The sequence below is a fragment of the Tamandua tetradactyla genome, chromosome 2 (assembly GCF_023851605.1).
Source record: "Tamandua tetradactyla isolate mTamTet1 chromosome 2, mTamTet1.pri, whole genome shotgun sequence".
Taxonomy (NCBI): Eukaryota; Metazoa; Chordata; class Mammalia; order Pilosa; family Myrmecophagidae; genus Tamandua; species Tamandua tetradactyla.
Genome location: NC_135328.1, coordinates 23770503 through 23795648, shown reverse-complemented (window position 1 = coordinate 23795648; position 25146 = coordinate 23770503). Strand labels below are relative to the sequence as shown.

The window sequence follows — 25146 nt, the reverse complement described above, 5'->3', positions numbered from 1 at the left end:
TGTAAATTCAAATTCCTCCAGGTGGTGTTTGCATTGGAAGTGGGAGAAAACGAGGGAGACAAGGAGATGGATAAATGCCCTTTGCCTCTTTTTTTCGCAGAGTTTGCTGTCTCCTGTGGCCTTTGGGTTCGGCTGTGAGTACTTTGCCCTCTTCGAGGAGCAGGGCATCGGGGTGCAGTGGGACAACCTGTTCAAGAACCCCGTGGAGGGAGATGGCTTCAATCTCACCACTTCGGTCTCCATGATGCTGTTTGACACCCTCCTCTATGGGGTGATGACGTGGTACATCGAGGCTGTTTTTCCAGGTACTCAGAACATCCACCCTGCCCTGACCATCTGCTGGGGGAATTGGATTTCTAGTTCCAGAGCTTGCCTTCCTTTGTGCTGGAATTTCTGCAGGGGCTGAGCTCCCTGGGCAGCGGCCGGGGTTTTATACTCAAGGCAAACAAACAGGCTGAGAGGGAGAGGCAGCTGACGCCAGGAGGGCAGAGATGGATGGATCAACTGCTACTACTAATGTAGCGTCTGTTTCTTGACCAAGGCGTGCCAGGCACTGTGCAAAGTGTTTTATGTACTTCAGTTTCCTTAACCTTCCTGAGAACACCCTGAGGTGTAGTGCTGCCAAGAGTACTTTGCAAATGAGAGAACTGTGACTCTGGGAATATCGGTTGCCAGTGTGTAACCGATACAGCTGAGATATACCTCGGCTTGGAGGTGAACCCAGCTGAGGGAAAAACTGGGTCAGCCAGCCCTGAAGATTCTTCTCCCAATGCGAGACTGTTTCTATAATTCTTTGCACCCCCCCCCCCCCCCAGGGTGGGGGACAGCCCTAGGAGAGGTCCTGTTTACTGAGTATATTAGTCAGGGTTCTCTATAGAAACAGAACCAACAGGAGAGACCTATAAATATGAGATTTATAAAGGTGTCTCACGCAACTGTGGGCATGGAAGAGCCCAAAATCTGCAGGGCAGGCTGTGAAGCTGGCAGCAGCGATAAAGGATCTGGACAAACTCCACAGGAGAGGCTCTCTGGCTGAGAAGCAGTAAAAGAGTCTCTGTTCTTCCTTAAAGCCTTTACCTGGTTGGATTATATCATTGTGGCAGATAATCTTAGTTGATCGCAGATGTGATCAGTCACAGATGGAATCAACTGACTGATGATTTAATACATCAGCCTTCTGGTTTATCAACTAACCATGAAATATCCTTGAAGTTACGTTGAGGCCGGTTCTTGCCTGACCAGACAACTGGGCATCATCACTTGGCCAAGTTGACACTAGAACCTAACCATCACATTGAGTATAGGTTGTAAAGTAGTGAAAAATAAAATACATTGACTCTGTCCTTGCCTATGATATAAGCAGATTAGTATTCAATAAAAATTCATTTAGATGCCTCCTTTAATAAATGTCCTTGACCCAGTCCAAGATGAACCTGCCTGGGATAAATTTTCTTAGAAGATCACCTTCTGTGAGAGTGACATTTAACTCCATGTGGTTTACCTTCTAATTCTCTAAGGAGGTGTATGTGAAATGTTTATTACCTCCTACCTGAAGTTCTGGCATTGACTATGCAGTTTTGCGTCATAAAGATCTGGATTCAAATGTCAACTCCTCTTACCCCCGGGTGATCTTGTTCAGGCTACTTATCCATCAGTTTCTTCATCTCCAAAATAGGGTGATTACCCTCAATGAGAAGTGCAAAATGTACTGGGTACAGTGTAGATTTTAGCAGATGTTAGCTGCATCTCCTCCACCTCCATTGCAGTCTCTCCTTTCTCTGAAGGGCATAGGGTATGTCCAGGAGGGAGTATCTGGCTGGGATATACCAGGAATGCTGGAATGGCCCTGAGCTTGGCTCACAACTGTGCTTTGCTTTCAGGCCAGTATGGAATTCCCAGGCCCTGGTATTTTCCTTGCACCAAGTCCTACTGGTTCGGTGAGGAAAGTGATGAGAAGAGCCACCCTGGCTCCAGCCAGAAAGGAGTCTCAGAAAGTAAGTGCAGCTGACCTGCCCTCCTCTGACCTCAGGGCTACTCTCCCCAGTGATTGTCAGGGGCTAGTGATGGCTCCTGCCCTTTAGAGTCTAAAACCCCTCTAGGGACAGAGAAGACACTTGTGATGCTACTTTCTAAATTCTCCTCAGGCCGTTGTGTCCAGTGCTCTTGGCCTTTTGGGTACTCAAAGTCTGAGTTTCTGAGGAACATTTCCTTTGTTTTCTTGGCTCTTGGGATGGTAGTGGCTCTGAAGCTCTGTACCTTCCCACTCCTCTTCCCCAGTTTTCATGTTATCCTGACTAGCCAGAAGGAAGAGGTAAAGACAACAGGTTGCGGAACCATGATCTGCTGCCTCCCTTGTTATAGTGGTATATGTATGAGCCTGTGCATGCTGGCACCAAGTGGCTGCCTTGGTGGGCAGAACTTTGTGCTTCCTCCAAATGTATCACCTTTCATTACCCAGAGCCCTCAGCTTCTCCATGCTCCTGACTGCAGGCAGAGATGCCCACAGTTCAGCAAATGTTCTGCTTTCTAGGTTCTTTGCTCATTTTCTTGAAGGGAAACTATTTTTGTGCTTAAGGTGACTTCCTACATAGTTAACAAGTCCCTCTTCTATGCCTTCCCCCAACTGCTGGTGGTCAAGTACAACCTTCCTTCATCTGGCACACCAGCCCAGTTCCTTCTCTTGATGTTCCCTTCTCTTCTTCCTTTACCTCCTCTCTCCACCCAGTTTCTGTTTCTGTGACCTAGAACTGCTTGCAGTTTCGGGGATATGTGGCACCACACCTCCCAGCCTCCATGTGTACTGTGTTACCGCACAGGGAAACCCTTTCTCTGACTTGCCTGCCTTCCAAAGTCCTACTCATTCTTTGAGATCTAGTTCAGATGCCCTAGCAGCCTTCCTTGGCATTAAAAAAAAATTTCATTTTGAAATGATCAGACATTTACAGGAAGTTGCACAAAATTGTACAGGGGGCTCCCATGTACCCTTCACCCTGTTCCCTCAGTGACAACATCTTGCATCATTATAGAACGATATCATAACCAGGAAACTGACACTGTCACAATTTACAGACCTTTTGAAGATTTTGCCACTTTTATGTGCTTCCATTTGCATGTGTGTATTTAGTTCTGTGCACCTTAATCACCTGTGTAGACTCGTGTAATCACTCCCACAATCAAGACGCAAAACTTTCCCATCATCACACAGCTCCTTTGTGTTTCCCCATCATAGCTACAGCTACCTCCCAGTTGTCCCCTATCCACAACGCTGTCAACCACTATTCTGTTCTGCAGATTTTAAAATTTTATAATTTGAAGAACATTATGTAAATGGAACCATTCGGTAACCTTTGGAGACTGGCTTTTTTTTTTTTTTTTTTGCTCAGCATCCCTTGAGATCCTTTCAAATTATTGCAATGTATCTGTAGTTTGCTGTGTAGTATTCCATGGTCTCAAGGTACCCTGGTTTCATGGCATTTTTAGATACTTTTGACAGCTTTTAGCATCCTCTATTTTAATTGCTTCTCAAGTCTTTCTTCCCAGTAGACTGAATACTTCTTTACCACTGAATCCTCATTACCAGCACTAGTGCCCAAATAGGCTCTCAAGAAATATCTGTAGCCTGCCTGCCTGTGGGCCCGAGAGTGCCCAGGGGGAGCAGACGGGTCTGAAAGTTCCAGTGCAGCTCCCTGCACCTTTCCACTTCTCCCTATCAGTGATTTTTGCCCCTGCATTTCTTTCTTCTCTCTTCGCGCAGTCTGCATGGAGGAGGAGCCCACCCACCTGAAGCTGGGGGTGTCCATTCAGAACCTGGTGAAGGTTTACCGAGATGGCATGAAGGTGGCCGTCGATGGCCTGGCTCTGAATTTTTACGAGGGCCAGATCACCTCCTTCCTGGGCCACAACGGAGCTGGAAAGACCACCACGATGTAAGAGGAAGGGGCGACCCTCCCAGGATCAGCCTTAGGAGGGTTCTGATGTGCAGTTAGAAGCGCACATCAGAATGAGACCTGAGAACAAATGACCTGAGATGATGAGGGTGAAAATACTATCTGTCCCCAGAGTGCTTTCCCAGAGCCAGTTTTGGCTAAATATTATTCCTTCAGCCACCAACAGGCTGGGTGCCTTTTGATGACCTTTTTCCATGTAGTTCTCAGAGCTCTGCAGTGTTCTTGGAACCTGAGGCTGTAACTATCTGAGAAAGATTCTCCTGAGCTGGCTTGGTCAGAGCTGTTAAGCAAGAGTCTGGGAAGAAAGATGAACTGTGATAAGGCGACGATTTCCAGGATCTCTGTCTCTAAGCAGAGGCGAGGGCTCCTTGGACCCTACGAGGCCCCCTAACGGGCAGCTTCAGAAGGGGGCATAGGCTCTAGCACCCCACGAGTCTCAGTGGTTTTGCATTGTGATTGCTCTACCCTTCCAGAGGGTTTTGGGGTGATATTCTTCTCTTGTTTATCTTCTCTGTTAAAATGTAAAATCAATGTGTGAGGAACATTGCAGAAACCTCTACGAAGGCACTCAAAAATCCTGCCACCTAACACAAGAATTATTTATTTTTCATTGAATAATTTGTTCCAGTTTGTCCATTCTCCTTGGCCATAGTTTTAGACATAGAGAATTTTAAGTGCACATTCCGATGTAAATTGGAAACTTCATTGAAATAGGGATTATACTGAAATAGCCAGGCCCAAGCCTAATTCATCAGAGCAAGGGTTTCTTTGCTTTGGGTGGGTTTGGGTGTGGGGGTCCACGAAGAGGGGATGCCCACCCCTCTGCTCCATCTCCTTGGCTTTGCAGCTCGGGCTGGAGCTGAGCCCCGACCCCTGAACGCTCTTATTTTTGTTCTTAGGTCCATTCTGACGGGCTTGTTCCCTCCCACTGCGGGCACGGCCTACATCCTGGGGAAGGACATCCGCTCCGAGATGGGCACTATCCGGCAGAACCTGGGGGTCTGTCCCCAGCACAATGTGCTTTTCGACATGTGAGTTCCAGCGGCGTGTTGGAAGCAGCACCCGCTCCCAGGATGCGTGGGTCCTGGGCATAGGGCCAGAGCGGGACTGAAGGACTTTACTGTCTTTGGGGGTGGCAGGCCTGGCCTCCCTCGACACCTTGAGAATTGGTTATCATGAAACTTTAGGGAAAGTAGGAGCTGAATTGTTGGGCTGGAGATGGCACATTTGTCTTGGTGGTGGATGGGGGTGGGAGAAGCGACGGTCTCCATTCTCATTATATTGGGGCACTTTGGGCCCATCCTCCCCCTGCTGTCCCTCCCCATGCCTCCTGCAGCTCTAAAAGTCCGACCTGGCAGCAGGTCTGGGCCCCCCGGGGTGAGGTCTGCATGTTCTCTGCTCCAGGCATCCAAGCATTTGCTCCTACTTGGAAACCTTCTGGGTGCAGCAGAGAAAGATCCGGGCTCCACAACCTTGGACAAAGCCTTTTTTCCCTTGGGGCAGCAATTCCCTATTATCTATGCCGAGCAATTTGGGCTCATGCTCCACACCGGGGCCTCTGTTCTCCCAGAGTATGAGCACCTTTGAGCTCAAGGTTGGCTGCTCCAGGTAAATGCACTCTGGCCGCTTGGTTTTTGGGCAACAGGGAGAGCCCCGCTCATCTCAGAGGCCTGGTGCATGGTGCCAGGCCCTGCTGAGATGAGGTTGAAAGGGACCTTTCATAATTCAGCTTTGCTGCCTGAGCTCATGTGGTTGCTAACTGTTGTTCTGCCTCCAATCTGTCCTGAAGATTATTTTCCAGAAGTAGATCGAGGGGAAGGCCAAGTGCCCGTTCTCATCCATGCTGGGCCCAGGAGAGCCTGTATTCTGGGCACTCCTGCAGGGCCCTGAGGAACCCTGCCTCGAGCTGAGCTGGCCCTCTGTCCCCCAGGCTGACTGTGGAAGAGCACATCTGGTTCTATGCCCGCCTGAAGGGGCTGTCCGAGAAGCACGTGAAAGCAGAGATGGAGCAGATGGCCCTGGATGTGGGGTTGCCTCCCAGCAAGCTGAAAAGCAAAACGAGTCAGCTGTCAGGTGAGACCCAGAGCTGTGTCCCTGCCCTCACTCCCCCCTCCCCATCTGCCCGGCACACACACAGCCTAACACCAGCTGTCCGGGGTCCTGGATGGGGTAGGGGTGGGTGGCAGTGGGAATGAGTGCCCGGCCATGCCGTCTCTCACTGCTTCTGCCTTCACACCGGCTGGGGCTGGGTCCTGGAGCCCGTCTCTGTCTTGTAGGTGGAATGCAGAGGAAGCTGTCTGTGGCCTTGGCCTTTGTCGGGGGATCCAAGGTTGTCATTCTCGATGAACCCACAGCTGGTGTGGACCCCTACTCCCGCAGGGGAATATGGGAGCTACTGCTGAAATATCGACAGGGTAAGTGATGTGTATTTATTCGGCTCATGGGCCAAGAGGGAGGGAGGGACACTAGAGCAGTATGGCTTGATCTCATGGCTGTTTTTCTTTTTATTTAAATTTTTATGGTGGTAACATAGAGAAAACATAAAATTTCCCATTTGAACCATGCTCAAGGATATGATTCAGTGGTATCAATTGTGTTCAGAATGTTGTACAACTGTCCCACCATCCGTGACCCAAAACTTTTCCATCACCCCAAACAGAAACTGTATATCTCCATTGAGTGGTAATTCCCCATTCTCCTCACCCGCCAACCCCTGGTACCCTCTAACCTACTTAAAATTATTTCATATAAGTGAAATTATGTAATAGTTGTCCTTTTGTGTCTGCTTCATTTTACAAATATGATGTCTTTAAGGTTCATCCATGTTGTCACATGTTCATGTGTTTATACAAGTAAATAATATTCCATAGTATATATATACACACACACTATAGAATAGTATACACATATACACATACATATATATATACACACACACGTATAAATGGTTTCATTTAACCATTCATTAGTTGATGGACAGTAGATTGTTTCCACCTCTTGACAATTGTGAATATCGACAAGGTAAGTGTTGTGTAATTTATTCGGCTCGTGGGCTGTCTATGTGCAAATATCTATTCGAGTCTCTGCTTTCAATTCTTTTGTGTATATACCTGGAAGTAGCATTGCCAGGTCATATGATAGTTCTATACTGGACCATTTGAGGAACTTCTGAACTACTTTCTGCAGTGGCTGCACCACTTTACCTTCCCACTGACGATGTACGAGGGTCTGTTTCTGTGCTTCTCTGCTTATGGCTGCCCTTGCTAGGGCAGCAGAATTGCTTCTCAAGGAAAAGCGAGCATCCTTTCCTTAAAGCTCAGTGCTCACCCACAGTGTGGGGGTGGGAGGCCTGGTTTCCAGGGCTGTTAAAGTCAGCACTTCATTGCTGGGGGTGCCCTGCAAGAAGATGAGAAGCATCTCCTTTGGGCCCCCTCAGCTCCCAGTGCCTCCCTTTGGCCCAGAGCTTATATGTGTGCATTATAATTATTTTCCCCTATGCACTGAGATTCCTGAGCGCAGAGGCTGTGTCTTTGTTTATCTTTTATTATACTCAGTATAGGGCACTTAATTTGGGTTTGTTGAAAGAGTGGATGAAGGTGAATGGCTGGGAGAGATGGAGAACCAGGGTTGGTTGACTGATGGTGCAGTCTGGGAGCCTGGGCTCTGGGGAGCCAGCTGCATCCGACCCTGAGACTTTGGGAGTCACTCACCTTGCCTCAGCTTCCTCACCTATGACAATGTTGATGTTTACCTCATAGAGGGTTAAGTTAGACGAGAAGGCATGTGAAGCACTCCTCATGCCTGGCAGACCTTGCTGTTTATTCCCGTGAGGACGCAGTGGCTGCAGTCAAAGCCTTGCCATCTACAGATCATGGCCACGCGGGGTATAAGCCTGCTTCTGGGTCTTTCTTCTGCGCTTACTCCTGCTGTTAACATTCCTGTAGTTTCAGTGGGAACCGGTGGGCCTCACCTGCCCCCTGCCCTTGTGTTTGTGTCGGGCAGGCCGCACCATCATTCTCTCCACACACCACATGGACGAAGCTGACATTCTGGGGGACAGGATCGCCATCATTTCCCATGGGAAGCTGTGCTGTGTGGGCTCCTCCCTGTTTCTGAAGAACCATCTGGGCACAGGCTACTACCTGACTCTGGTCAAGAAGGATGCGGAATCCTTGCTCGGTTCCTGCAGAAACAGCAGTAGTACCGTGTCGTACCAGAAAAAGGTGAGTTATAGGGCTCAGCGCTGGGCTAGTGTCAGGGCTGGGACTCGTTGGTGGCGCTGGCCTGTCCACCCTGCCCCACTGGGCCACACCTTCTCCCTGTTCTGAGGCCCCTTGGGAGTCACACCCTCTCTCATCCATGGGACGCTCAGGAGGGCCCCCCCCCCCCCCCCCCCCCCGTTTCCATTGTGCTAGCTGTGTTGAATCCTCCTTTTTCCTATGGAGGCACCATAATGACAGAGAAGGTCCTCAGAGGGCTTTATTATGTTGAAGAGAAGAGACTTGCCAAGAGTTGAGAGTCTTGGCTGCATAAGCCCAGCTGTGCCTGCTCCTTGGGCCACTAAATCTCATTGACCTTAACTTCTAAACTGTAAAACAACAGATATTTCTTAAGCACCAGTTTCATGTCAAACACTTAACCGTAATAGACTCTGACCGTAAAAGAAAATGATGATGATAGTTAATTTTTTGTAGCCCTGTTACCATTTACAAAGTGTTATTATTATTATTATCATTTTATTTTTAACACCTGTTGTCTCAAAGCACAAAGTCACTTTGGATATTTTAATTATTATCCCAGATGAGGGTAGTGAGGCTCAGAGGGATTTGGTAGCCTATTCAAGGTCACACAGCAGATAAATTGAAAAGGCGGGCCAACACCTAATAACAGGTGCGCGTACCTCTGCACCACAGCACATGCCTGAGATCTATATGTGTGTTGAAACCAGTGGCATCATCCTTTGTTTGCGACATGAGTCATCCTTCACTGAAGTCCTAAAAACATCTACCCTCCAGCCTTGAAGTGCAGTCTACTCCCTTGTTGCTCAAAGTGGGGTCTAAGGACAAGCAACATCTGCATTGCCTTGGAGCTCATTAGTTTGCAGAAACCCAGGTCCCAGCTCGGACCTGCTGATGCAGAATCTGCTTTTTAACAAGGTCCCCTGGTGGCTGAACACACATGAAAGCTGGAGAAGCCCTGAACTCTAGACCACTAGCCAGGTAGTTTGCAGGCCTCAGGCTGCTGGCGAATGCCCCGTCATAGTTCTGCCCATCAATGGTTCTGCTGACAGCTTTGACCTCCCACCCCTGGAAGAGAGGTTGTCCACAAGGCATATGTATTCAGCAGTGGTCTCTGAAGCCATGTCTGCCCAGTGGCAACCCCCCCACGAGAAGCTCTTGGCTCTGGGTGTCATATAGCAGAGCCTCTTAGCAGCTGTCCCCACTGAAGGTGGTGGTGGCTGTACTTCTGCTTGGTCCCTCACCCATTCTCACCTCCTTCTTTGCCATCAGGAGGACAGTGTTTCTCAAAGCAGTTCTGATGCTGGCCTGGGCAGCGACCATGAAAGTGACACGCTGACCATCGGTAAGGACTCTGGGGTTTCTTATTCAGGTGGTGCCTGAGCTACACCCAGCTGGGCAGAGTGGAGGCAGAGGAGGAGAGGTGCAGAGGCTGGTGGCGCTGACTCAAGGTTTGCTGCTGGGCTGGGCTGGGCAGCTGTGGAGGTGGGTGCAGCTTGGTGGCGTGGCTGGCCTGATGCTTGCTGGGGAGCCTGGGGCTTGGCCTGGTTGCCGGCAGGGCAGCGTCCCAGAGAGCTGAGATGATGGGGGTGGGGGAGGCATACTCCGTGGGCACTCATGGGGGCATGGATATGGCTGGCACTGGACACCAGGGAGGAGGGGCTTTTAGTGGCAAGCCAGCAGGGAGGGATTCGAGTTAACTACTGAGGAAGGAATGAACCCAGGAGGTCAGGAATAGCCTGCCAGGGTTTCCTCAGGGGATGTATATAGGGGCTTGTGTCACTAGTAGCTTCTGTGAACAGAATCCTTGAACCTGTTCATCTCTGCCCAGTGAGGGTGACTTAAGCATCTGGAGTTGTGTATAAGCAGCAGGCTTCCGGGGAGTTAGTAAAGGGAGGAGGCCTGCCCCGGCCAAGGGGTTGCTGAGCTGGCTGAGCCATCCTTGTGCTCATCCCGCAGATGTCTCCGCTATCTCCAACCTCATCAGGAAGCATGTGGCTGAGGCCCGGCTGGTGGAAGACATTGGGCATGAGTTGACCTACGTACTGCCCTATGAAGCTGCCAAGGAAGGGGCCTTCGTGGAACTCTTCCATGAGATTGATGACCGCCTCTCAGACCTGGGTATTTCCAGCTATGGCATCTCAGAGACCACCCTGGAAGAAGTAGGTCAAGTGGCTGCCAGAATATAGTAGGGCTGACCAGGCCCAGGCGAGGTGGGCAGTCTGCAGTCCTGCTGGGAAGAGGGTCACTGTGAAGCTGGTCATTGAGCCTTACAGAATCTGGGTGACCTTGGCCCCACCTAACCTGGCAGTCATTGAGAATCTGGGTGACCTTGGCCCCACCTAACCTCGCAGTCATTGAGAATTTGGGTGACCTTCATCCCACCTAACCTTTAAGGTCCCAGTGGAAGAAAGCAGGAAAAAAGTATTAAGATTGTCCACTGCACTCCTGCATATAGGAAGTGGCCAACGTTTACTGAAAATCTGCTTGTCAAGTGCTGAGCTTGGAGTATTTTATTGGGTCATTGCTGTTCTAAGTAATCATCGTAACTTCATTTAATCCTCATAGCAATATGAGGAAATTGAAACTCAGGGCTGCTGAGCTGGATTCAGAACCGTGGGTTTTGGGTTCTCTTTACTGTGCAGCACTATCCCCCTTTAGAGACCCAATGTCCCAGGCCCGGGGTCAAGAAGGGATACAGAGATTGTCTGGGCAGGTGTTCCCGAGGTTGGCTACGTAGCAGAATCATCTGGGGAAATCTTTTGGCAATACAAATTCTAAGGCTTAACTCCAGATCTTTTGAATCAGAATTTCTAGAGGCAGGGCCTCCTTTGGTGGTCTAATTGAAGAATTAGAGAAATTGCAGGTTTATGGAAGAATCATGCAGAAATTAGAGTTCCCATACTCCCCCTGCCTCCTACACATAGTTTTCCCTGTTATTTACACTTTGGATTAGTTTGGTATTTTCCTTACAATTGATGAAACAATGTTCTTGTAATTATGCTATTATAATTGCAATACTATTATAATTGCTATTATAAACTACCGTAGTCTGTAGTTTACATTAGAGTTCACTGTTGTACAATCCAGTGGTTTTAAAAATTTATTTATTCTAGTAACATGTATAGCCAGAATTTCCCTTTTAAACTGTATTCACATGCACTTTTCATGTGTTCATGATGTTGTGCTCCTATCATTGCCATCCATTACCAAAACTGTTCTATCACTCCAAACAGACTTTGTACCGATTAAGCATCAACTCTTCATTCCATATCCCCACCCCAGTCCTTGGGAACCTGTCTTTTCGTTTCTGACTCTATGAATTTGCTTATCTAATTATTTCTTAACAGTGACATCATATAATATTTGCCCTTTTGGTTCTGGCATATTTCACTCAACATGGTGTCTTCAGGGTTCATCCACGTTGTCACATGTATCAGAACATCATTGCTTTTTTATGATTGACTAATTTTCCAATGTATTTACAAACTACATTTTCTTTACCCATTCATTGGTTGATGGACACTTGAGTTGCTTCCATCTTTTGGCAATTGTGAATAATGCTGCTATGAACATTGATGTGTAAGTATCTGTTTGAGTCCCTGCTTTCAGTTCTTTTGGTTAATACCTGGAAGTGGGATATTCAGGTCATATGGTAATTCTATACTTAACTTTCTGAGGAAAGGCCAAACTGTTTTCCACAGTGGCTGCACCATTTTTTATTCCCACCAGCAATGAATGAGTATTTCTGTTTCTCTGCATCCTCTCCAACACTTGCTGTTTTCTGTTCTTTTATTAGCAGCCATTCTACTGGGTATGAAATGGAATCTCATTGTGGTTTTGATTTGCATTTCCCTAATGGCTAGTGATGTTGACCATCTTTTATGTACTTATTGGCCATTTGTATATCTTCTTTGGAGAAATGTTTATTCGAGTCTTTCCCCCATTTTTAAATTGAGTGATTTGTCTTTTTGTTGTTAAATTGTAGTTTGGATATTATAAACCCTTATCAGAAATGTGGTTTCCAAATATCTTCTCCCATTCTGTAGGTTATCTTTTTACTTTCATGAAAATGTCCTTTGATGCATGAAAGTTTTTAATTTTAATGAGATCCCATTTTTTTTTATTGCTTGTGCTTTTGCTGTACAGTTAAATGTTATATTTTATTGTGTGCTTCCTAGGTGATTTTTATGCATCCAGCCTGGCAGGGATCTGTAGACTAGAGATAGGAAATCAATGATCTAAGCTCAGATTCTCCTCTGATGTTTGAATCCCTGCCATAATATCCACTGTTGAACATTTCTGGTTCTGGCAAATGAATTGCCTCCTGATCATTCTGCCTTGTCTAACTGATCACATGATGAACACACTCAAAGATTTTTGGGGGCACAGGACTGGGAGAAATCACTCTATGTTTTTTTGTAGGTTTGGAACAAATTTCCGTTGCGATGTCCCCAGTGCTACAGCTTTAATTTGAAAATGATTGTATTGACAGCTTCTGCCACTGAGCAAATGTTTTCTGGCAAAAACAGCTTTTTTCCCAAGTGACTCTGACAAAGCATTAATAAATGCAGCTTCTACTGTCTTTGTTTTAAGGGGCTAACATGCCTTACAGTAAGGTAATGATGATGTCACCCTCATAATGTTGATGCTTATAGTGATCTCACCTGCTCTTATTTTTCAGATATTTCTCAAAGTGGCTGAAGAGAGTGGGGTGGATACCGAGACCTCAGGTAACCCCTGGGGATGGCTGCCCAGGGTCTGCCCAGCGCCCTCTGCTGGCTGCTTTCATCCACCAGCGCTATGCCTTTCCCTTTGAATGGTTTGAATGGTCCATTCTCATTTTTAGCGTATGGGTCTGTTACAGATAAGGAAGGCTTGTTTTGTTACAAATAAAGTAAAATGTGGAATTCCTTCCCTTTACCTTCAGATGGCACCTTGCCGGCAAGACGAAACAGACGGGCCTTTGGGGACAGGCAGAGCTGTCTTCACCCATTCACTGAAGATGATGTGGTTGACCCCAATGATTCTGACATAGACCCAGGTCTGTTTGAGCAAGCTCTGGGCTCCATTACTTGAAAATGAATTTCTCTCTTATGTTCTTCTCTGGTGTTTTCGTTTGATGGCCTTTACCTGGAATGGTAGATCTCCATAGGGCCCAGAGGGAAGTGGGAAAAGGAGAAAAGGCACTTTTCCTTTTCCAGCAGTGTGCATGTGGCCATCCCTGCAAGAGCCCATTCCCAGCACTTCCTGCACTGAGCTAAGATCCTTCAATGAAGGTCTACATTAAGGGATGCTCCCTAATCCCTCTGAGCCCATTTATGTATTATCTTTTCTGCAGAGTCCTGGTTTCTTGCATATACAAGGTGTATAATTGTTGCATAAATATAAGTTGAATGGATGAATAATTTTGAAAGTCAAAAAGGTGAATTTGCTTTTAGGCTCAATTATACCGTTGAGTTTAGATATTTTGGATATTTGTGTCCTTGTGCATTTGACTAAGGTGGAGAGGGGAGCCAAGGGCTCCAACAAATAATAGTAAGATGTCAGAGCACCTCAGTTAGGAATCATTGGTTGAAGACAAGGATTTCAGTAAAATTTTAGGGAAAAAACCCCTTTGATTCCCTCTAGTTTCTGGTCATGTGAATCATTCTTGTGTTCTCCTTGGCTTCCTACATTGCCAGTCCTGAGATAATATTTGAGATGTGTCCACCTTCTTACCACAAGTATAAGAGGCAAATAGCCCTTTTGTGCCTCAGTTTGCCAGCGTGCGTGCTTGGCCTGTTTCATAGACTAGCTCATAAGAAATTAAGCTTGATTCACTTGCATGTCTTGATGTGACATCCAGTTACGTGTGATCACCTCTCTTTAGTTGCTTCAAGGCACCTTCAGAGACGGCTAGTGTTGGACATGGTGGATCATAATTTCTCAAGATGTGGCTGTGTTGTGAAAGCTCTTTACTTCTGAGATACTTCTAGCTTTGGACACAAGCCTCTGGATGGTTGCTGAGGATGCTGGAGAGAGAAATATAGTGATGTTGATAGTGCTTGAGATAACAGGTGACCTTCCGTGTTGTCTTCTTGTAGAATCCAGAGAGACGGATCTGCTCAGCGGAATGGATGGCAAAGGCTCCTACCAGGTGAAGGGCTGGAAACTCACACAGCAACAGTTTGTAGCCCTTTTGTGGAAGAGACTGCTGATTGCCAGGCGGAGTCGGAAGGGATTCTTTGCCCAGGTGAGAGGTGCTGGCCCAGGCCAGGAACTCGGGGTTCAAAGGTGGGCTGCAGGCCCCCTGACAAGCAGAGACGGGTTCACATCAGGTTATAGGATGGATGCTGTAGCCAGACTATCTGCATTTCAACCCCTGTTCTGCTGCTTGCCAATATCCACTGGCAGTTATTTTCTCTGTGCTTAAATGTCTTCATTTGTAAAATGGGGATAAGAATATCTATGGCATAGGATTCAAGTGAGCAAATACTTTGAACCCTAGAACAGGGCCTGGCGTCAGTAAGTGGTATATGTGTGTGCATTCGTGTTAGTTTTATTGTAGAGCTGAGCCTAAGGAGGGCAAAGTTTAGAAAGACTGGGCAAATTTAACTTTCATGACATGGAAGATGTTTTGCCCAGATGCATTTGACATCTGAACTTATTGGGAACTTGAATTTTCACTAAGTTGATATTTAACTGCAAATTGATAGCCAAGTTAGCCAGAGAGATCAGGATTTAATTGGTGAGCAGAGAAGGCCCATTATACTATTCCCTATGTCAGTGTTTGCACGTGAATTTAGTTGGTTAGGAGGGGAGGAAGTATTTCACTTTATAAAATCAAGAAATATAGAGGAAGGATCTGCAGAGATTTTCCCTGAAGAGTGTGCAGATAAATGCAAAGGGTATGAGTTTGGAGCAGACAGACTTGGATTTGATTTCCACCTCTGCTACTTACTGGCTGTGTGACCTTGGGCAGGTTATGTCATCTCTCTGAGCCTCAGTTACTTTCTCTGTATATTGGTGATAATAATAATGCTACTTAGGGTTGTAATGAGAATTAAATGAGATAATCCCATAGAGTCCTCACAAAATGGTTATTTTCTGCATTGAAACCCCAGGATTTGACAACCAGAGGCATTATTTCAATCTCTAAGTTTTTTAAGGGTAAGTCTCTCAACGATAAATGGAGGGAACTTTGAGTTTACATATGATGTATGTACAAGTCACTGTTCTCAGAGAAGGTCCTGGTGAGTAGTTTGAGGGGGTTCAAGAAGGATTGAATAATTACACTTTTTGAGATGGTTTTAGGAGATAATGATTGCCGTCCCCTTTCCTTGGCACCATTCTGTGGAGTTGGTATTATCAGGTTGTAGGAGCCAAATGGGTCATATGGTCTCGGCCCACAGATTACAAATGAGAAAACTACGGCCAGAGAGGGAAATGACTTCACAAGGTTGCTCCTGTGGTAGTGGCAGACCCAGGACTCTGGTCTTCTGCCTTGTTTGGCCTCTGCACCCCGCCTTTCTCTAAGCCCAGCTGCGCTCAGCCCAGTATGGTATTTCTCAGGTCTTCAGAGGAAGGAGGGGCAGGAACGGATATTCTGAGTCCCCCTGATATGTGGTTCTCAGCTTAGCACCATTGGCCGTGGCTTCTGGTCTGGTGCACCACAGCTTCCAGAAAATGCCCAGAGGGAAGAGCTCTTTAGCCTCCATTGCTTCCCAGCCACCAAAAATGCCTTGGTGGAGCTTGGCTGTGGGCCCTATACTCCTCAGTCATGTGCTGGCTGGTCAAGAGCGCTGGCTGGATGCCTAGGGGCTTTGCCTTCTTCCTAACACTTCCCCCTCTATCTCCTGGTTTTAGATTGTCTTGCCAGCTGTGTTTGTCTGCATTGCCCTGGTATTTAGCCTGATTGTGCCACCCTTTGGGAAGTACCCCAGCCTGGAACTTCAGCCCTGGATGTACAGTGAGCAGTACACATTTGTCAGGTACGTGTGTGCCCTCTGCATCCAAGGAGGGAGGGGAGTGCAGGCAGAGCAAAGATGTTTACTATGCTGAGTGAGGATCAGGGATAGATGGACTGAAGAATTGCACAGTGGAGTGGATTTTATCAACTGTAGCTAAGCCCCCTAATATTAGATGCAAAGCATAGCAGTGAACGAAACCTGGAATAGCAGGCGGGTCCTCTGTTGCTGCGCTTGAGCCCTTCTTCTCTTTACGTTTCCATGTCAGGAACAGCCAGATGTGTTTTAGAGTAGAATAATCTGCCCCTGCTAAAATCAGTGATTAAATTTTTATATATTTGGGTTTTCATAGCTATGTTGTAATTCTGTAGTTGAGTCACAGGTCAAAGCATAGCACTTCAATAGGAGGTTAATGCCCTGTTTTCTGCATATTGCAATTCCTGTATTTATTATCTATTCTTTGACGTTGTGGATATTAGCTAGGGTTTGTTGTTTAGACCAAAATAACCCCTACTTTGTAACAATCCGGTATTTCAAATTAAAGAACAAAAGAATTTCTGGATCCTGTTGGTCAGGGATTTTCTTCAGTCCTATAGGATTTGTAGTCCTGTAGGTGATATAAAAGGGATGCTTCTAAAAAAGTTTTATACAAACATTCATGTGAATTGGTCTCTTTCTGTTCTAGTTTGCTAGCTGCTGGAATGCAATATACCAGAAACGGAATGGCTTTTAACAAGGGGAATTTAATGAGTTACAAGTTTACAGTTCTAAGGCCGAGAAAATGTCCCCATTACAACAAGTCTATAGTAATGTCCAATCAAAGGCATCCAGGGAAAGATACCTTGGTTCAAGAAGGCCGATGAAGTTCAGGGTTTCTCTCTCAAATGAGAAGGCACATGGTGAACACAGTCAGGGCTTCTCTCTCAGCTGGAAGGGCACATGGCAAATACAGCATCATCTGCTAGCTTTCTCTCCTGGCTTCCTATTTCATGAAGCTCCCCGGGAGGCACTTTTCTTCTTCATCTCCAAAGGTTGCTGGCTCGTGGACTCTCTGCTTTGTAGTGTTGCAGCATTCTCTGCCCTCTCTGAGTCTCTCTCAATCTCCAAAATATTTCCTCTTTTATAGGACTCCAGTAAACCAATCAAGACCCACTCAAATGGGTGGAGACATGTCATCCCCTAATCCGTATAACAACCGTTCTTAACTAAATCACATCAACTAGGGAGATGATCTCATTACAGTTTCAAATATACAGTACTGAGTAGGGATTATTCTACCTTTAAGTAATGAGATTTATATTAAAACATGGCTTTCTTAGGGGGCATATATCCTTTCAAACCAGCACACTTTCTAAGCCTATGTTTCCTCCTCCTCCTTGTTTTTTTTTTCTTGGCCACATTCTGTGCTAAATGCTTAATTCACTTATTTAATTTTTCTTCTTTTTTTTTCCCAAACAAACAGTTTCCCATCCCGTCCCATTCCCTGGTAACCTCTACTCTACTATCTCTGAGAATTTGCTGTTTCTAGTCTGTCTTATATGTGATGTCATATAATATTTGTCTTTATGTGCCTTGCTTACTTTACTGAGTATGTTTCCAAGGTTCTTCCTTGTTTATGAAATGTTTTTTTTGAAATTATGAAATGTTGCGGCACATTTCATAATTTCATTCTTTCTTGTGGTTGAATACTATTCTATTGTATGTGTACCACATTTTGTTTATCCATCATTCGTTGATAGACACTTGGGTTGTGTCTGCCTTTAGGCCGTTGTGAATAATGTTGCTGTACATATTGAGGTACAGGTATCTGCTTGAGACCCTGTTTTCACTTTCTTTGGGTCTATACCTAGAAGTGGAACTGTTGTTTCATATGATAATTCTGCATTTAACTTTTTGAGGAACTGCCATACTGCTTTATTCAAAAAGGAAACCAGCTACACCATTTTACATTCCCATCAACAAGGCAATGCATCCTCTCCCATGTTGTTTTCCGTTAAAAATAAATAATAATCATCCTTGTGGATTTGAAGTGGTATCTCATTGTGGTTTTGGTTTGCCTTTCCCTAATGGCTAATGATATGAGCATTTTTTTCATTGGCTTGTTGGCTATTTGTATAGCTTCTGGTAGGGGTTGCATTGAATCTATTGATTGTTTTGGGTAATATTGACATCTGAACAGTGTTGACTCTTTTAATCCATGAACATGAGATGTTTTGCCACTTATTGATATCTTTTTTTAATTTCTATGCTTCATTCTTAAAGAGCTCAGGCTTACTCTATACTGTCCTTTCCTGGCTGCTGACCCTCTGTCGCCTAGTGCAATATAGAACATGGACTTATTCCATAATTGTGACCTGAGCCTATCCTCGTTTGTGTTTCCTAATTGTCCATGCAAACCTTCAGCAAATAAAATCTGCCTCCTTTCGCCTGGAAAATCCTGGTTATCTATGCCTACTGGATAATTGTGAAAGCGCTTTCAAGACACTGATCCTTAATGAGTTTCTTTACATTTGAATGTATATATAAATGTGTATTTACACGTCCCCACACAACTTCATATATAATCATTTTTTATTTTTCATGGATTCCAGATGTGTAAATTCACCCACTTGCTACAATTTTATCTGTAGCTGTAATAGTCATGAAAATGGACAGAGGAACAAAAAATTTGATTTGTCCAACCTGCACATTCCCAGCTGAGGGTGAACCTGGCAGAGCTCTGCCTTCTTGTTTTCAGCTCTTGTACTGCAAACAAGTGTCTTTTTTTGCTGCATATTTAGTGCCACATTTTTCCCGTTTGTGTGCTTTTTGTTGGCTGTTTACAATGCCCCCAGTATGGTGCCAAAGAAGGTCTAGTGTCCCTATAGACAGGAGGGCTGAGGTGTGACTTATGGAGAAAACATGTGTACTGGATAAGCTTGATTAAGCTTCATTCAAGCATGAGTCATAGCACTGCTGGTCGTGAATTCAATGTTAATGAATCAGCAATATATATTAAATAAGGTGTCTTTAAACAGAAATACATGTAAAACGACATTATGTTTTGATCAGATGATGAAAGATGTTGTGACCAGAGGCTCATGGGAACGTCTGCACTTCCCCTAGGGACAATGGCTCGGTATTTGTAGTGACTTCATAGAACATAACTAATGCATATAATGAGAACTGACTGCATATAACTTATTTATATGGCCTCCACTTTGCAGTGTTGAATGTCATTCTGGTGCCAAATATATGGCCAGAGTCTGAGTTCCTTTTGGGTGGGTTCTATATTTTACTCATTTGTGTTTTAAGAGCCTGGAACACAGGAAGTGCTCAGTAAAGTGTGTTTTAATTTAGAAACATTTTTCCACATTCCTGATTACTGCCTCTCACGCACCCACAGTAATGATGCACCAGAGGACGTGGGCACCCAGCAGCTCTTGAATGCACTCACCAAAGACCCTGGCTTTGGGACCCGGTGTATGGAAGGAAATCCAATCCCGTAAGTACCACTGCAGTGGTGAGATCCTCCGTGGCTGGCTTCTCACCTGCTTGATCACTATTGTATTGCATATGTCAGCTGCACACTGCATCACAACCACCATCATTTGCCCTTAGAATCATTTTTTTTTTTAAATTTTAAAAAAGCCAATCTAGTAACATTATCAAACCACCTAGGAGCAAACATTCGGAGAGGCTTCTAACATCCTATGAAGCAAACCATTACAGACATTTGCTTACTGTTTTAGAACATTAATATTTAATTTGAATAGCACTTTCCCCTTCTCCCCCTCCCCCAATCCACTACATTGCATAAAATCCAGACATTACATATAATTTCCATTTTAACCGACCAGATCCTTCACTTTAACAACCTGAAAAGATGACCTGCTAATTCAGATAAAAGTGAACATTTTCTTCTTTTAAAATTGCGTATTTCTGTTGTACTTTCCTTCAAGATCCCCTTTTTTTAAGACAGGGTATGAAAAACTCAGCAAATTACCCATGTGACTCTGTTCCAGATGTGTGTGGGGAAGTCATGTCAGGGGGTCATTGTACATAGACACTGAGGAGTGCAGGCAAGGAACTTATGGCAGAGATGGGTGCTGGGAGGGATGAGTCCAAATTTCTAGGAACTTGAACAAATTCAGGCAGAATTTACTGCTGAGGTTGTTCAATGACAAAAAGTGATCTCTCTGGAATTATGGAGAGTTGGGTTGAAGATTAAAGAAGGACAAATTTGAATTCTAGGTGTATCAGTTTCTTAGGGCTGCTGTAACAAATTACTATTAACTGGTAGCTTTAAACAGCAGAATGTATTGTCTCACAGTTCTGGAGGTGAGAAGTCTGAAACCAAGGTGTCAGCAGGGCTGGGCTTCCTCCAAGGAATCTCTTCCTGGCTTCTGGCAGTGCCAGCCATCCTTGGCATTCCTTGATTTTCATCAACATAATTGCAATCTCTGTTTCCATTTTCTCATGGTCTTCTCTTCTCTGTGTCTCTACATCTGTGTCTCTTCTTCCCTTCTTATAAGCACGACAGTTATATTGGATTAGGAACTGCCCTACTTCAGGATGACTTTATCTTAACTTGATGACATCTGCAAAGGCGCTGTTTCCAAGTAAGATCACATTCACAGGCACCAGGAGTCAGGATTTCTGCATATCTCTTTATTTTCTTAATCCCTGTGGGGATTAAGACACTGCAGATACTGCAATACCAGGTGGATGCGTGGAGTGGATGGAGCAAGCTCCTATTCCATCTCCCTGCTCCAAAAGTACATTTAAGACTTTGTCCTTGGATAGAGGACATATCAGATATTAAACTGATAAGAACAGGTATTACTCTTGTTCTTAGCCAGAAGGCTGAGAAGCAATTCAACATATCTTTTGGAGGGACATAATTTAAACCCTAACATGAGATATCAAAGAAAGGGAGGTGAGCAGCCCTGCAAGTGACAGACCAGTGAGCATGAAACTCAAGCATACAGTGTGCTAAACCAGGTTTTTAAATGGATAGTGAGTAGGTATTGCTTAGTTCTTATTAAATGGAGTGTTGTTTACTGCATGTTTGTTAATATTTAATAGTTAGTATTTACTGAATGGTGAATCCTGGCAGCCAATATTGATTCCCAAGAACCAAAATGATCAGAGTGGGGAAGGGCATGCACTCAGCCTATCTGGATTTCACAAGCCTTCTGATGAGATACCACAGGCAAGTTCTGAAAAAAATATGGAAGAGTTAGAGGAGATGGTAATATGGACAGGTGGATTCATAGCTGGCCAGTTGGACCACATGGGCTCATGGCTCAATGCCAGCCTGGGTAGGCTCTTTGGGCTCTTTGAAACCAGGTCTGGGCTGAGAGCTAGCCTTAGAGACAAAAGCAGTCTGGCCCCTGATCAAAGAGTCCAAAGCTATAAAAAGAGTCACTTATGCTGGAGGCAGGTGGAAGGAAAGGCTTGCACCCTGGCGACTCTCGCTGGAATTTAAATTTAAATTTTTCTAAAAGTGGTAGAACTGAGGGAAATTTGATTGGAACACATCCTGGTGTGCTCATCTTTTGAAGGTTTTAGAATGTGAGCTCAGGAGAGTACCGTGTCTTAGTGTGGCTTTTCCCTTTAGCTGAGAGGTGCTTTAAAGAGAGAACTAGAGAACATTCCACAGAACCTGTTCATTTGATTTTTCATTACATACAAGCATCATATAAAGACTAGAGCTCTTCTACAAACAGTAGAATGTTGCATCTGGAAAGGATACCAGAAATGACTTGTTGAAGCAAATCATTTTATACGTTTTTATCAGTTGAAAAAAATAGACTTGCTGAAGGTCCCACGGGATTTCAGAGCTTAAGCCAGGAAGCAAATCCTTATCTTTTGCCTCCTGGGATGAATGCAAAAAAAACAACAACCCTAGTTCTTCAAGCACCAAGCACTAGGGCTGGCACAGAGGAGAGGTCTCACCATATCCCTGCCCTAGTCGTCCACTTGTATTAAGTCATAATTGGGTCTTCCTACTCTGCCATATTTCCAGCACTTTAGGCATAAAACCCAGACTCCTTACCTGGTCTCCATGATCTGGCCCCATGCTCCCTCCCTGCCTCATCTCCCCTCCCTCTTCCTCTTAGTTCACCATCTTTCAGCCACACTGCCTCTGGCTGCCTTCTTGACTCTAGAAAGATCATTCCTTCTTACTTTATACCTTGTACTTTTGCTTCTAGAGATTCTTCCTCCTCCAATCCTTGCAACTTGTTCTTTCTGATCCTTTGGATTTTGGTTGAAGTATCACCTTCTTAGGGAGGTCTTTTAGCTAATCTAGAACCCCTTTTTCCTATTCCTTCTCCCCTTATTTTGCTTGATGTTTGTCTGTCTAAAATTACATTATTTGTTTGCTCATTTTTCTAATTCTTCCATGGCAATGCAAAGACTTAATCTTTTGTTTTTTAAATTTTTATTTTAGTAACCTGCATTCAACCTAAAATTTCTCCTTTTAATCACATTTAAATATGTAATGTGGGGCAGGCCACAGTGGTTCAGTGGCAGAATTCTTGCCTGCCATGTTGGAGACCCGGATTTGATTCCTGGTCCCTGCCCATGCAAAAAAAAAAAAAAAAGATATATATATCATCACAATAATTATCTTAGTAACCGCCAACAACCTATTCCAACTATTTATCGGCTGAGAAGGAGTTGGCATTATATCATTTCTACTAATCAGGTGATGATATGGACGAGCCGATGCCAACACTGCAGCCCTACAAGCAGTCCTATACAACCGAATCGGAGACATTGGTCTTATCATAGCCTTAGCTTGATTTATACTCAACTCCAACTCATGGGACATACAACAAATCTTCATACTTAGCCCAAACATAACCCCAGTTCCACTAATAGGGCTACTCCTGGCCGCCATAGGAAAATCAGCCCAATTCGGACTACACCCATGACTCCCATCTGCAATAGAAGGCCCAACTCCAGTATCAGCACTACTACACTCAAGTACCATGGTGGTGGCAGGAGTATTCCTACTAGTACGATTTCATCCACTACTACAAACCAACCAACTAGTTCTCACAATAGCCCTTTGCCTAGGAGCTATCACCACACTATTCACCGCTATCTGCGCCCTAACACAAAATGACGTCAAAAAGATCGTAGCATTTTCAACATCAAGCCAACTAGGACTGATAATAGTAACAATCGGACTCAACCAACCATACTTGGCCTTCCTACACATCTGCACACACGCCTTTTTCAAAGCAATACTATTTCTATGCTCAGGATCCATCATCCGCAGCCTAAACAATGAACAAGATATTTGAAAAATAGGAGGATTATTTCATGCACTACCACTAACTACCTCCTCTCTTATCATTGGAAGCCTAGCACTTACAGGAATACCCTTCCTTACAGGTTTCTACTCTAAAGACACTATCATCGAAACAGCAAACACCTCCAACACAAACGCCTGAGCACTCCTAATCACCCTAATTGCCACAACCCTAACAGCTGTATACAGCACACGAATCATCTTCTTTTCCCTGCTCAACCAACCCCGATTTCAAACAACCATCATCATCAATGAAAACGATCCATGTCTGCTTAATCCAATTAAACGCCTAGCAATCGGAAGTATTTTCGCAGGATTTCTAATTACAAACAACATTCCACCAATATCAATACAACAAATAACTATGCCCTCATACATTAAACTTGCAGCACTAGTAGTATCAATCACTGGATTCATCCTAGCAATAGAACTAAACAACACAACCCACAACCTACAATACAATTACCCATCTCAACATCACTCCTTCTCTACCATGCTAGGATATTTTCCCAGCATCATTCACCGCCTATACCCCCACTCAATCCTCAAAACAAGCCAAAATCTGGCAACCTCCACACTCGACCTAATCTGACTAGAAAAAATCGCCCCAAAAAGCCTCTCCAAAATAAATATCTCAGCATCACTAACAACATCCAACCAAAAAGGACCAATTAAACTATATTTCCTATCATTTATGCTATCCATCATACTAGCCCTTACCACATTGACCTTTTATTACGAGTAATTTCAATAACGACAAAAATACTAATAAATAAAGCTCACCCAGCTAAAACCACCAACCACCAACCATGACTATATAAAGCAGCAACACCCACATAATCCCCATGAACATATCAATCGCCCAAATAACTATAAACTGCCCAATTCTCTATGTATTTTAGCCCACAAAACACCCCATAGATATCCTCATAATTGACCAATCACAGCATAACAACAGCCTCTATAGCAACACCAAAAACCATCGCACTAAAAATAACCACATTCGACCCCCATACCTCAGGATACTCCTCAGTGGCTATCGCAGTGGTATACCCAAACACTACCAACATCCCACCTAAATACACCAAAAACACTATCAACCCTAAAAAAGACCCACCAAAACTTAAAACCAACCCACAACCCACACCACCACTAACTACTAACCCCAACCCCCCATAAATAGGAGATGGTTTAGATGAAAAACTCACAAAACCAATGACAAACAGAATACTCAGCAAAAGTACAAAATACATCATAATTCTTACATGGGACTACACCACGACCAATGACGTGAAAAATCACTGTTGTACTTCAACTATAAGAACCAATGACCCACATTCGTAAAACTCACCCACTATTCAAAATCATCAACCAATCATTCATTGACCTCCCCGCACCATCAAATATTTCAGCATGATGAAACTTCGGATCTCTACTAGGAATTTGCCTGATTATCCAAATCCTAACAGGCCTATTTTTAGCAATACATTACACATCAGACACAATCACAGCATTCTCATCAGTCACCCATATCTGCCGAGATGTTAACTATGGATGACTAATCCGCTACATCCACGCCAGCGGGGCCTCAATATTCTTTATATGCCTATACCTACATGTAGGCCGCGGCCTGTACTATGGGTCCCACCTATACTTAGAAACTTGAAATATTGGAGTAATTCTCTTATTAGCCACAATAGCAACCG

At 44.7% G+C, this 25146-nt stretch overlaps 1 protein-coding gene and 1 non-coding gene across 3 annotated transcripts in view; one reads left to right on the top strand and one right to left on the bottom strand.

Annotated features, from left to right (window-relative positions):
* Nucleotides 1-25146, top strand: part of ABCA1 (ATP binding cassette subfamily A member 1) — a 131837-nt gene that overhangs the window by 81147 nt on the left and 25544 nt on the right. For both annotated transcript variants that reach the window (XM_077140813.1, XM_077140805.1), the window contains exons 17-30: nucleotides 101-305; nucleotides 1881-1994; nucleotides 3755-3926; nucleotides 4847-4978; nucleotides 5878-6020; nucleotides 6224-6361; nucleotides 7950-8170; nucleotides 9458-9530; nucleotides 10145-10347; nucleotides 12870-12918; nucleotides 13116-13229; nucleotides 14272-14420; nucleotides 16034-16158; nucleotides 19520-19618. In XM_077140813.1, coding sequence (XP_076996928.1) covers nucleotides 101-305; nucleotides 1881-1994; nucleotides 3755-3926; nucleotides 4847-4978; nucleotides 5878-6020; nucleotides 6224-6361; nucleotides 7950-8170; nucleotides 9458-9530; nucleotides 10145-10347; nucleotides 12870-12918; nucleotides 13116-13229; nucleotides 14272-14420; nucleotides 16034-16158; nucleotides 19520-19618 — 1937 coding nt within the window. The remainder of the gene's footprint in view (nucleotides 1-100; nucleotides 306-1880; nucleotides 1995-3754; nucleotides 3927-4846; nucleotides 4979-5877; nucleotides 6021-6223; nucleotides 6362-7949; nucleotides 8171-9457; nucleotides 9531-10144; nucleotides 10348-12869; nucleotides 12919-13115; nucleotides 13230-14271; nucleotides 14421-16033; nucleotides 16159-19519; nucleotides 19619-25146) is intronic.
* LOC143675427 (U2 spliceosomal RNA) lies at nucleotides 20803-20991 on the bottom strand. Its single transcript, XR_013171651.1, has one exon. It is a non-coding gene; the product is annotated as a U2 spliceosomal RNA (small nuclear RNA).